Source organism: Pogona vitticeps, chromosome ZW-PAR (assembly GCF_051106095.1).
Source record: "Pogona vitticeps strain Pit_001003342236 chromosome ZW-PAR, PviZW2.1, whole genome shotgun sequence".
Taxonomy (NCBI): domain Eukaryota; kingdom Metazoa; phylum Chordata; class Lepidosauria; order Squamata; family Agamidae; genus Pogona; species Pogona vitticeps.
The window spans coordinates 2634559-2648259 of record NC_135800.1 but is presented as its reverse complement, the minus strand read 5'-3'; the positions used below and the strand labels follow the sequence as shown (position 1 = coordinate 2648259).

The window sequence follows — 13701 nt, the reverse complement described above, 5'->3', positions numbered from 1 at the left end:
GAGAAAATCGAAGTTCCTTTCCGAAGTGTCTGCATCTCAAAAATATGGGTGTTGCAAGTGGGGTAGTGTGGGAGGAGAGAGGCATTTCAAGCTGTAGTTACAGGGAGGTGAAAAAGACGAGTCAGGTAGGAGGAAAGGAGACGGTCGGAGAACTCAGAGGTTTAAGCATCCAGCTCTGGAGCCAGAGGTTGGGAGTTCGAGTTTTCTGCTGTGCCCCTTGATCGGGGCTGGACTGGATGATCTCAAGGGTCCCTTCCAGCCCTGCAGCTCTGAAATGATGAGGTTCAAGCGTACGCTGTGACAAAGGGTGGAAAAAAAAGGCTGCCACGGCTTCGCAGACATGACAGCAAACGAAAGAAAGCGATTTATATTTTGAGATCTATTTTTTATAACTCACAGTAATCACTGTATGTTTGCAGCCACACCGACAGGCTATAAAAGTAGGTTGCCATTCTGGACATTTCCCCCCCCCCCCGAGAAGTCCTGTTTAACTCCATGGTGTCCTAGGATGGCGATGTTCAAGAGGAACCTTAAAGGCTAAGAGTAAAATCCTACAGATCGGCCCTTAGCACTTCCTCCCATACTTGAATTTTTTTTCAAAATTTTAACTTTCTTCTGTACCAAATATGAATAGATTTTAAGGGATTTGTCCTGAATGTCCACCAACCTTGGGTAACCCAGATGTTCTTGGACTACAACTCCCAGAAATCCTGGCCTGCGCAGCTAGCGGTGAAGGCTTCTGGGAGTCGTAGTCCAAGAACATCTGGGGACCCAAGGGAAGAGGTGTGCGAAGCCGGGAGACCAGTTGGGACATCCTATTGACCCACATCTCGCCTACAATTAGGAAATTGCCTTTTCCTCATTTCACGTGTATTTCTGTCGTTGGGATTTAAGCCCAGCGGATCGTTTGCCTGATGTGCTCCTGATCTTCGGTCAACAGCTGCAGGAAGCCTTTTTCTTGGGCTGAACAGAACGAGAAATGCTTCCGATTAATTACTTAAGGAATTATTTAATGCCAAATACAATTGTGAGTTTAATCGACCAGACCAAGACCAACCCAGCTTCTTCAGACTTGACACGGAAACCCTGCAATTAAGCACGGTAAGAATGCTCATTTTGGACACGAGCTGATTTATTTGTTCCCCCCGGCCATCCTGGCTCTTAACCGGTGGTGTAGAGGCCTTGTGCCAGGGTCCCGATCCTCACAGGGATTTCTGCACGGAAGGCTTCCATGGCTTTATCATAACGCTTCTGGTCCTCAAAGGTGGAGAGATGGGGACCGACCTAGAGAAAAAGGAACAAAGACAGATCACAAACCGGTTGCTTTTCTCACATTGACCCAAGCCCATTGTCACCTTGTCTCGAGGATACTGGGAACCGTAGTCCAAAAAGTAACTTTTCCAAGCCATAAAGAGACATTGGCCTGGGATTCTGGAGAGCCGTTGATGGTTAGATGGGATAACACCGTGCTAAATGATTTATGTTCTAGGAATCCCCAGATGTTTTGGGTTTAAAACACCCAGTATTCTTGGCCGTAGGCAGGCCTGGCTGGGGCTTCTGGGTGTTGAATCCTGGGCGTTGAATTCATGTTGAATTGACCTAACACGCACCCATCAGAAGGAAGGTTTTCCATCTTTTGTCTCTTCCAGATGTTCAGGATTCCCTGGCAGCTGGGGATTCCGGGAACCGAACACCCACAACATCTGGAGACATAAGCTTGGGCATCTGAATGGGCATCGTGTCGTTTCCTGGGGTGAAGGCTACGAGAAAGTGGTGTGTTTCTCTTCTCGCCCCATGTCTCCAAGAACTATTTGCGCCTCTCCGTGTTGAACGCATTCACAAGACTGCCCTCCCCACCCTTTGGGGAAACGGATGATTAAGCCTTTTCGGCCCACTTTGGAAACCTTATCCCACACTTAGGCAGAGGACTTAATGAACGATTCGGAGACCGACGGTAGAGCCTTCTGATCGGCAGACGAAATCTCCAGCTGCAGAGATATAATTGTGGACGCCCAGGGATTAAGTCCTCAAGTCTCGTAAGAGCAGATCGGTTGACATTTTCCTAGGTAGACGTATAAATTCATAATTACGCTCTGCTCGAAGCAGGCTTGTGTGTGTGTGTTTTTTTGGGGGGGTGGATGGGGAGGAAGGAGAAGTGTGAGCAGATGATAGAGGATGGTCCTCAAACTCTCCGGAAACCCACTGAACCCAGAAGATCCAGTCGGTTTTACTATCAATTAATATTATTTGCAGAATATTTCCAAATGGTCAGCTAATTAAGCGCATTGCAAAGATCCGACCATGGAGGTGTTGACAGAAATGAAATAAGTTGTACGCCCATGATGAACATCTGTAAAACAGGCTTATCCATAAAGGAGGATCTCCGCTGTACCTCTGTATGAGTAACTGATCTGGCTAGGGTCATTTCTGTAAGGATCGGTGGAATAGCGGAACTGGTTTCTCGGGGTCAACGTATGAAACTGTCTGATTATTAGAGGTGTACCTGAACCACCCACTGACACTCCAACCCAGTCCTCATCCAGATCTGTGACAGTATTTGCCTCCATGAAAAAGCCCCATGGAAAGGCCACGGAGTCATTACAGAGGCACAGATATCATCTGAATCTTCTCTGCAGTTTCTGGGAATAACTATTGAGTCCAGATTGGTTGCCGTTTCTAGATTCTTGCCTGCTGCTAACTTTGAAGGGGAGTTGCTGCCTTGGACATCCGTAAGCCACTCCTCGAAGAAAACAAAGCGGTGGCAGATGGTGTTGATCCAAATCAAGAAGCCAATTCCAGCCATTTTCTTTGCTACTAGGAACAGGTCTTTTGTAAAGCCAACGGATCTGAATGGCCCATCGGGGACCCATCTACTGCAGAAGACTTTGCAGTACAGCAGGAATAGTTTGTAAGGATACGCCTCTCACTGGCACTACAAGCCACCAGCTTCTGGTGTGTGTGTGTGTGTGTGTGTGTGTGTGTGTGTGTGTGTGTGTGTGTGTGTGTGTGTGTGTGTGTGTGAGAGAGAGAGAGAGAGAGAGAGAGAGAGAGAGAGAAGACAACCTTGATGTCCCTCTTAATACACAATAGAAACCAAAGCAGACCAGCAGGCTCATAATTTCACTTAGTAACAAACCAAACAACTATCCGAGCCTTTTTAAGGCCCCCTCCACCAGATCTTTCCCCACCCCCTGAGCGTACAGGAGTGCTCCTTAGTGCAAAAGATTATGGTTTCACTGGCCCCCTCCAGCTATGAATCCTTGACTCTTTTTTCCCCCCTGAAGGCCCAGGCCATTAATTTGAGCGCCTTTTTCAACAAATCTGCCTCGAACTTTGTTCCCCGCAGGCGTGTGACAAAACTGGGCCTTCATGTGGGAAGGACGCCGGTGAGTCGCCTTGCGAGGCAATTTCCCGCCGGGGGCCCTGGAAAGCCGCCAGAAGCGCTCTGGGGGTGTGTGTTGCGCACCCACCTTGTGTGTCACACGCCTCCGTGTACACGCGCAGATATACACGGATGCAAATGACGATCGGCGGAGGGGGGCGAAAATACAAACCATCACTTGCCAACGTTTGGCAGCGAAATAATGAGAAACACTAAATTTTTTATAAGGTCAACACTCCAGCAGCTGTCAAACAAGAAAAGAATTTAGCGGGCGAGCCGCGGAGAAAAACTTCCATCGCCTCATTAAGACCTACAGGCCCGGGCCGTTGCGTGGCCGGGGGGGGGGGAGAACACGTGTGGGGGGGGTGCCTCCGTTTTGTGTGGGGTAATTTGTGGGGGGAAGGAGTAGGCGGAGGGAAGAGGAAAACAGCCAGCGCCGAAGGGCCCAACGGAGAGGCTGGGGAATCGTTAGCGCTCCAGGAGCGGCCTCGTCTCCTAATTGGAACCATTGGGCATTATCAACGGAGAATTTGCTTCAGCTCTCTGACAGCTATGGAGGCTGGAATGATAGGCCACTTGTCAGTGTAAAAGACCATTAAAAACAAACCATTTTGATTTAATTGGAGGCGGTACGCTGCCGGGCCCAGGTGAGCTGTCTCATCGGCTGATGGTGGCGACGACGGAAGCCTTTCTGATTTCCTGCCTTTCTTTCTCTTTCTCTCTTTTTTCGATATTGATGAGTTCTCTGCCAACGTTGGCAACACACCCACCCGCCCCCTTTCAGACTCCTGCCTTTCATAAACTGCCGGAGAGTGAAAGATCGCTTGCTGTCACTTGAGGAGATGCTTTCAACCGGATTGCCAACAAAATGCCGTGACAAGTTCCAGAGTGCTGGTCTTTATATACGTATATATATATTTCCATGTATAAGACCATACTTTTGTCTAAAATCTTTAGACTAAAAATTGAGGGTCGTCTTATACATGGAAGTAAGCTGAGGAGAGAACGAAAACAAGTGGAGGGGAAAGCAGGGATCAAAGCGATCCTGCAGCGCTTTGATCCCTTTCCCCCTACACTTGCTAAGCCCCACTTTAGATTTCTTAATTTTGGGTTAGAAAGGTGGGGGCGTCTTATACACAGAAAAATATGCTAATTCTGTGTTGGGGCTGAAGCTGTTCTTGAGGGAGACAAGAACATCCATTTGTAGGGGGTGCCAGGGTGTGTGTTTTACTGGAGATCCACACAGGGAAGTTCGATGTGTCGTCCCTCTGACACTGAAGGTACATAAAAATAAAATTGGCTGGTTGAAGAACCAGAAGGGACGGCAATGATGGGGAGGCGTGGGTACCTAAGTTCAGCTTGGAGGTCGGTTCTAAGCTTGTCTGCGTAGGCCACTGGGCTTCTCCGGATGTCCAAACTTTACGGTGGGACCAAAGTACGGTGGAGGACGTTACTCTTTCCATCATAATTCAGCAGAGTTGCTGCCCAGTTGGGCTTAAGTCATGCTGGTGACTCAACCTGGTTTTCTTTTTTTCAATGACTTGGATTTGATTTGCGACTCAGACTTTGGATCATGCCAATGAGGAAAAAAACCTTTCACGCTGGTTCTGCCAACTTGAGACTTTATCCTATTCGGTGACTTCCAAATCACCCTGTCCTCTATGGGGTGGGAGCAGGACATTCCTGGGGTCCCCGCTCCTTTTAAGAGGCGTGCCGTTCTTGCTTTCCGCAAAGTAGTCGTAGAGTTCTCAGCCGTTCTTTCAAGATTCACAGAGGATGTGGGGGGGGGGAAATCTTTATTTCCCCAACTGTACGCAAATCTTGGCCAACGATGGGTTTCCATGAGAATCCAGCCAGCTAGCACCAACGCATTGCGTCAAACGTTGAGTCATGAAGGGAAAACACGTCATCTTCATCTTAGAACTGCAGAGTTGGAAGGGACCTGATAGATCATCCGGTCTGCCCCTTGAAGAAGCAGCACAGCGGGGAATCGAACCTCTGGCTCTGCAGGCAGAGACCTAAAACACTGATAGACTTTTAATGTCTGGAAAGAATGAGATCATGACAGCTCTGCTCAGCATCCAAATTCTAAAATATTGTGCGCACCCCTAAGAAAATGAGAAAATGCAACATATGGCAGATACGTGTCTCCGTGTACACATGTGCGATGTGCAGGGCATACATTCTCAGCTGCCTGTTTTTTGGGGGAAAAAGCAGGCGGTGGGCTCCTACGAAATCCCCCTGTGCGTATCAAATTCTGGAGCGGAGGACCGGCAAAAGTTGATACAGTCGATGATTTCTTAATTATTCTCTCCGGATTTGGGGTTTTAAACAACCTGCCATAGCTTTGCCAGGTAACAAGAGGGAGGGTGAAAGAGAGCTATTCCCCAGCTGAAGAGAGGCTTTTGAGTTTTGCACCGGGTTGCAAATTAAGTCTTTTGCTGAGGTTATCGAAACGTTGGCTTGCCGAGTGCTTAATGCTGGTTTGTTATCGAGCAGCGATCAGAGTTCGCCTTGCTTTGTCCGCCTCCAACATCTACCGTGGCCTCGCCTGATTCTCTTATATTTCTTGTCCCCATAGCCTAACAACAAGACGAGCCCGAGATATTTCTGCTGCCAGGGGTGTATGCCTGGGGTTGGGAGTTCCGATTCCGCCCCCAGTGTCTCCTTGACAGGGGCTGGACTGGATGACCCATAGGGTCCCTTCCGGCTGTGCCATTCTAAGAGGATGATGAGGATCTTTAATGAATTACAGGATAAGCAACCATTCAAAACCCGAAAATGAAAAAGCAGTATTGACCAAGAAGTGGGCAGCCAGGGAAAGGAGTCTGAAATATTCCAGTTCGGTGATTTCCCCTAATCCACTGCTGATATTACCTCCTTCTTCACTTACTCCTCTTTTCGTCAGTCAACTGGTCGGGACAAAACCGCGTCCTGGGAGACCCAAATTTGAGATGGCTCTCCCCCCCCCCAGGCAAAGATGTGCCTTCAAATAAGAATCAAACCGTACGACCGTCTAAAATCCTGGAAATCAAGTGCTTGGCTTAAAGGCCGTGTGCGCCATTATTCTGAGGCACTGGGGCTTGAACTCCGAACCCAGATGTGAAAATATTCAATTTGTCCAGCCTTTAGTGATTGAATGACTGTGTAATTTCAGAGACGCCTCGGCTGGAAGGGGAGAAAGGAAAAGACCACCAGCCATTAGAGGGGAAAAGGGTTTCATTCTTTCTTTCTTTCTTTCTTTCTTTCTTTCTTTCTTTCTTTCTTTCTTTCTTTCTTTCTTTCTTTCTTTCTTTCTTTCTTTCTTTCTTTCTTCCTTCCTTCCTTCCTTCCTTCCTTCCTTCCTTCCTTCCTTCCTTCCTTCCTTCCTTCCTTCCTTCCTTCCTTCCTTCCTTCCTTCCTTCCTTCCTGTAACCTATGGTGCTCTAGCCTCAGAGCAGGATTCACACCCGTGCTCAGTTTGGGGTTACCCTGAGAGAAATCCAGGGCGGATAATTAGGGGTTTTTAAAAAACTATTTTGTACCCCTTTTTAAAAGCTTTGAGAAATACCTGCTGGACAGCTCAGAGGTTTTGGCATCCGGCTGAAGAGCCAGAGGTTTGGAGTTCGAATCTCCCACAGAGCCTCCTGGATAGGGGCCAGACTGGATGATCTAGAAGATCCCTCTTCCAGCTCTGTCATTCTAAAAGGAGGAGGATGAGCAGGGCCTTTTTTCAAAAAGGCCACGTGGCCCCCCTCTTTTAATGAATGGCCAGCATTTATTTTTCATGGGAAAGATGAGAGATAGGGGGGGAACTGGGCATCAAGTCCCATTCAGCGTACGGCAACCCTCATGGGGTTTCCCACATGGGGGGAGAGATTTAAGGAGGGCCGCTTCCCAAGGGAGGTTCCATGGCTGAACAAGGATTTGAACTCAGGGTCTCCTGAGACCTGGTCCAATGCTCAACCCGCTGGCTCGGGAGAGGATAGCCATGAAGCGGAAAGGTCTCAGCAATGGGTTTTGGGGTGCTCTGGACCTACCTTCTGAAAGTGGGCGATGCGCCATAGATGCTCCTCCTTCATCGGGGGCTGGTGCTTCCTCAGCAGCGTCGTGCGCGTGTCGTACACCTTCCCCCTGCGCTTCTAAAGACGCCGAGAGACAAGGAAAACACAACCGAAATGTAGCCAAGCAGGACGGCTCTTGAGTTGTCTCCCTGGACCGCCAAGGGCGTCGTGAGCGTTGATTAACAGAAACAATGAGATCAACCACGTCCTTCCATGGGTTTTCTGATTGCCTCTAGCCTGGTGGTTCCCAACCGTCGGTCCCCGGAGGTTCTTGGACTATAACTCCCATAAGCCTTTGCCACAAGCTGTGCTGGCCAGGATTTCTGGGAGTTGTAGTCCGAGAACATCTGAATTACCCAAGGGTGGGAACCACAACATTAGGCTCGACTCCAGTCCTCACACTAGCTGATGAGGGGACTCATTTCCCCAGTAGCGAGCTGTTCTTATTATTTCGCAAAATATTTCGGAGTGGTGTTTCGCCATGATTTTTAGTCTGCTGCAAGACCATTCGCTCATCTTTAGATGGTTCTGTAAAAGAACAGTGCCTCACAAAGTACCGTATTTTTCCAGTGTATAAGACTATACTTTTGTCTATACCCTTTGACTAAAAATTGGGGGTCGTCTTATACATGGAAGTAAGCCGAGGAGAGAACAAAAACAAGTGGAAGGGAAAGCAAGGATCAAAGCGATCCTGCAGCGCTTTGATCCCTTTCCCCCTACACTTGCTAAGCCCCACTTAGATTTCTTAATTTTGGGTTAGAATAGTGGGGGTGTCTTATACATGGGGGTGTCTTATACATGGAAAAATACAGGTAAGTACCTTACTTTGCCTTACTGGATCTCTTTCCTAAAAGATTCCATAAGGTGTCAGTGGTCCGGTATTTCTCATACCAGTGTCTCAGAGCGAGTGAGACTATAAGTGCCAGTGGAGGAGAACAAAATAATAAGGGGTGGTCGACTTTGGGGAGACTTGATGCTAATTCTGTTCTGTGAGTTCCTGAAGCCTTTTCCTCTGCATAGCTAGAGATTTTTCTAGCCACAGCATCAATCCCAAGATCTATTTACCTGTTGCTGTTTTTCGGCCTTCTCTGCTTTAATGAGTGCTCTTTGTTGCTCCATCCACATCTCTTTGTATTTGTGCTGCAGCAGATCGAAGAAAGGGGTAGAGGGCCTGAGGAACATTTAGAAGGGGAGAAGGTTGCAAGATTAACAACGATCCACCCACCCACCGGCCGGTCAAAGAAGCAAAACTTGTTTTAGTTCAACATTTCATGTACAGTACGTTGCCTTTCACACTAAGAGTAGGAAATCTACAGTTCTCCCCCCTGTTTCGGGCACTCCATCTCCCATTATCCCCAGTGCAGGTTTGAAATTGCTCTATGCTTAAGATCTCTCCTGCTTGAGAGTCCTCTCCTCCGTCAGAGACCTGGTTTTCTCTGCAAGGTCAAAGTGAAGACAGAAATTCGAACTCATTGCTGAAGACTTGGAACAGAGCAGTTTCAGGACTCTGGACAGCAACGGGAGGCTCTATTAGACCAGGAATGCAGGACGTATTCAGGACCATGGAGAGTGGCCCTACTGTAAATGGAAGGGAGCGCATGCCAAGGTTTTGCAGGATTTTTGGGGGGGGACGAACCAGAAAAGTTACTTAAATGCTGCTTTTATAGTGCCTTTTGTATATGTGTTGGGTTCTTCACAGCAGAAATAATTAGAATGTGTTTTGAGTCTGGAAACCATAGACTCATAGGGAACGGCAGGGGCTTTAATAATAAGCTGAGATGTAGCACAAGCAGTCGGGGGCTATAATTCAAATCCCTGCCGAATAATATCAAGTAGACTTTATCTGTAAATGTAAACATAGTTCTAAAAAACAAACAGAGGAGACAAAATTTAGATCATTTTAATGTTCACGATGCAGGCATTAAAACGGATAGAAGATTTTCTGAATCTTGGTCAAGTCATCCATCCGAACGGAGACGGCAGCCAAGAAATCAAAAGACGAGTGAGATTTGGAAGGGCCGTCAGGAAAGAAGTAAGGATTCTCAAGTGCCACGATGTGCTGCCGGAAAACAAGATTGAGATTATCTGTATCCTGGATTACCATGCTCCGATCTGAAAGCTGGGTAATGAAGAAAATGGACAGGGGGGGGGGAATGGAAAGAAGGAAGTAGGAAAAGAGGAAGATTGTATGGGATCTGGATGGACTCAATAAAGGAAGCCACAGAGTTGAGCTTTGGAGATCATGAAGTCACAGGGTTGCCATGAGTCAGAAAATATTTCTACAATGGCAATGCAATGCAAACAGCCGCTCTTCCTATATGCTCCTGCTGTTACTTTTATTGCTAATTATTGCGCACCGCACGGTTCGGAGAGGCTTAATTTATGCCCGTGTTTGCTAATGATGATATCGGCGTGATCTAAACTACGCATCCCCGGAGGCTGTTGATATACAAAAGAGACCTCATTTCTGTGGGCTGAAGAGGGAAGGAAGATCAGAGAGTGACACAGATCACAAGGCTGGCGTTCGTTATGATTAAACGGCGTCTCTAGTTCAGAGCCGGCCCTGCGGTTGGACAGGCTGACGTAGCTGCCAAAAGCGAATTGATCTCAGAGCCTTCGTAAGGGAAATTTTGATTTCATAAGCACCGCAAAACCAGCTTCTTCTTCTTCTTCTTTTGTAAAAATTGAGCGTTCTTTCCATCTTTAAAAAACCCAAAGTATTAGCACCGTTTTAAGCTCCAAACGAGCCATAAAATGCGTGGTACCTCTCTTTCACCCAGCGCTTTTGTAGCGAGAAAGTCAGATTGGGATCATCGGCGTGAGGGAGATGCTAATTATAATTTGGGATTATCACTCCGACACTTGCCGAGCCTCGACAGCCGTGATTCGCCAGTTTGGCGAAACGGAGCCGCGCTTTTGACGGCCCGCCACCTTCCCTCGCCGCTCATTAAAACTTTTTATTTTGTAACAAAAATTATTTTTCTTTTCTTTTTATATTTTTTATGGAAGATGGAAAAATTTTTTTTCCCAGGCAACGTCAGAGGCTTCTAAAGGCCTTTCAGCGCACGGCGGTTGAAAGCTGTTCCGGGCGAAAAGAACTCGGGGTGTGACAAGCTGTATTTTTCGTTCTGTCGCCCTGTTCGGATTGGGGCGAAATAACAGGCCATCAGTGACTTCTAATTTGGTGAAGTAGCCAGAGGCGGTGTTTCTACTTTACTTTTGGGAAAATCAATGACAGCCACGGGAAATCGGCTCGGCTCGAGACGGGCCTTCGCCTTTTTTCAAATGTCAACGCTCCTTCCCACCGAGACAGCTATTTTGTTAAAATTAAAATATATGCACCGCGACGCCAGCCTGAGCGCCGCGCGCGGGAGAGAAAGTGACATCCGTGCACTTTGGGGACCAGGTGTCAGCATCCACCGCAAACTTTTTGACGGCAAAACTTACAACACGCTAATTTTATTGCGTTTTGAAGCCCGCCCACTTGCGATCCTTAGCGTTCAGAGTTCTCGACTCATAAGAGGCTTATTTTTTTTCCCTTTTGTGAAAGGAGGTGTCAAGAATTTAGAGGAGGCTGAGATATTAGGTGGTGCTGTTATATATATATAAAAATAATCATACTTATTGATTTTCTGGTACACCGTTTATGGCATCATCCTGTGACACCCCACAGTCCATAGACTTTAGACCTTCAGGAAAGTTTTGACCTCTTTTTCGTCTGGGGTGTTTCTGATTTCAAATCATGCAGAGGTTCCAATTAGAAGCCCCGCGATATGATATTTTTATTTTATCAAAAAAAGAGACACTTTCTGCCGCCTGCTCCAGGGTGGAAGGCTTGCCACAACAGAGTGGTGTTGGTGGACACGTATTTGAGTCCCCCTCTGCTTCCTGTCTAGATACTAGGGAACAGCAGGACCCCTCTGTCTGTGGGGTTGGTATCCACGGCTTCACTTATCCGCTATCTGAAACGACTAAGTAAAAACTCCCAGAAATACTGTATGTATTTCTATGTATTTCCAGGATGTACTTAGTAGAACTGTCTACTAGAAGGAGCCAGACACCATGCAATGTAATGGTGAGGCTTTTAAAAAAATCAAAAATAAACAAATGAACAAATGAACAAATGAATGAATGAACGAACGAACGAACAAACAAACGAATGAACGAATGAAAATGTATAGCGTTAAATACTTCCACATTTTTCGGCATCTACATTGGGGGGGCTTGGTACGGGCTCCCCCGTGGATACCACAGTGCCACCCTATTTGCTTCTGTTTTGCACCCACTCCTGCTAAGCTCCACCTGCGAAGAATGGAAGCCTTAAAGCCACAGTGGGCAAATTCCAGATTTGATTTCCCCCCCCCCCCGCCCCTGGGCCTTCTGGGAGAAAAGCCAGCCTGGGTAGCCTTGGGCCAGCTGCACCATCCCAAGGGTGCCCCCTAGAGGAATGGAAGGGTAAAGCACCTCTTGAGTCCTCTCTACCTGGAAAACCTTTAAAAGGGTTAACCTAAGTCAGAATCGACTTGATAGCCAGGAAGGTTGAAGTTTGAAGTCCTAAGAGGGCCACTTGCCCAAGGTCGGGACGGAAGCCTCCCCTTTGGCATTTATGGACAGCAGGAATGCTGGCAAGACTTCGGGTCCCGCGTCTGAGTCCCCATTAAAAAACAAGCCTTCCTCCCCTGTAAAAAAAAAAAAGCAGGTAGGTTCTGAGTCACAACTCGAGTTCGAATCATTGAAAAAAACACAACACCCAAGTGGAGTCTGAGTCGATTCACCGTCGCAACGTAAGTCCGACTTGATGGCGAGTCTCACCTCCCTCATTTATAGTTATTCATGGAATGATTTTCAGCTGCAAATCAGGTAGCTGGTTTTTTTCCCCCTCTCTTGTTTTGGAACAACGAAGCGGGGAGAAGGCGGCCCTCCGATGACTTCTTTCTGCACTGTCTTCTCCCAGCCAAATTATAACGGATGGAGAGGGACCAGCCAATACCCTTGGGTAAATTCCTCTCTCTCTTAATCTTAATCTCCCGCACTCCTCCTGGCTCGGCCGCAGTGCGAAAAACTTCCCGAGATTTGTCTCTTGCTGCCTGTCCAGCCTGCACCCCCTATTTCTCTCTCTCTCCCCCCCCAGTTCAGTCTCCCTCCTCTACCCACCCCGGGCTTTAATTGTTCCCCCTTGGCTAACGGACTTGTCTGGTTTAACAAGGACGGCCTAGAACCGAGAGCAGAGGGAGGTAATTGAACTTGAGCTACCCTCTTAAGTCTCCTGCCCTTGCAGCTAATTAGAGATGAGGGCCAACGGGGCCTTCGGATATCGGTTTTAATTGTTTGCGGCCTGGTGAGCATTAAAAAAAACCCCCTAATAACAGGAACATGTGTGTGTGTTGCAACAAGAGAGGTGGGAAGACCTCAACTCTGATGTAAATGGACATTTCCAATTTGTACAGCTTTGTGTTTTTTTTTAAAGCTACTATTTTAATTTTTTTTTTTTAGGAAACGGGGATTCAATTAGCCTCGTGAGATGGTTTGGGGGTATCAGCAGGCGGCCGGAGGGGGTGAGAGCGAAGGAGCCCCCCCCCCCGATCTGAGTCTAAAATAACCATCCTTAAGATGCTTGTAAAGCATAAAGTCACATTAGGAGGCCCAGAGAGCTTTACAGATCGTCCTGTAAATAGATCCGGCCCATAAAACCGCAGAGAGAAAGGGCCTCCAGGATCGTTTTCAAAATGATCTCCATTTGTCCTCATTTTCCCTTTGAAGGATGGGGAGGAATAATAATAATAAGAAGAGGGTGGGGGAGGAAAAAAACCCACCCTACATACACAGCTCGGAGCGAAATATTTAGGATCATTCTTTCTGGAGAGGAGCAAAACCCCCTCGGCCGCATCCGTGGCTCGCGGGCGTCACGTTGTGTTGTGTTGTTGAAAGATCACCAACACCATTAAAATTGTGGGGGAGAAAAACCCCTCTTCCTGGCCACTCAGCAGGAACCTTCGTTTTGTGCCAAGCATTAGATGACCCTGCATTTCCATAAGCTTTCACATAATTGGAAGAAAGAAAACAGCAAAATAAATGACTCGGTCATGGGCGACCAGCAAAGGGGGGGGGGAGAGGCTTGGTTTCCCCCCCCCCCCACGGCCATCCGGAGCATCAGAAAAATCTGTTATTTGACTCAGAGGGCTCATCTGCTCCGAGGGATAAATTCCGTTGTAAACAGAACGCTTAAAAAGATTTATCCAACGCTCATCATAGCTGCGCTTAGGAGGGTGAGCGGCT

The 13701-nt window shown here is 47.5% G+C and overlaps 1 protein-coding gene across 1 annotated transcript in view; it reads right to left on the bottom strand.

The window, feature by feature from the left end:
* Window positions 1-989: 989 nt before the first annotated feature.
* Window positions 990-13701, bottom strand: part of CFAP77 (cilia and flagella associated protein 77) — a 45625-nt gene continuing 32913 nt past the window's right edge. Inside the window, exons 4-6 of the mRNA XM_072984704.2 lie at window positions 8491-8596; window positions 7402-7503; window positions 990-1284 (exon numbers count right to left, since the gene is read on the bottom strand). Coding sequence (XP_072840805.2) covers window positions 1162-1284; window positions 7402-7503; window positions 8491-8596 — 331 coding nt within the window. The 3' untranslated portion in view covers window positions 990-1161. The remainder of the gene's footprint in view (window positions 1285-7401; window positions 7504-8490; window positions 8597-13701) is intronic.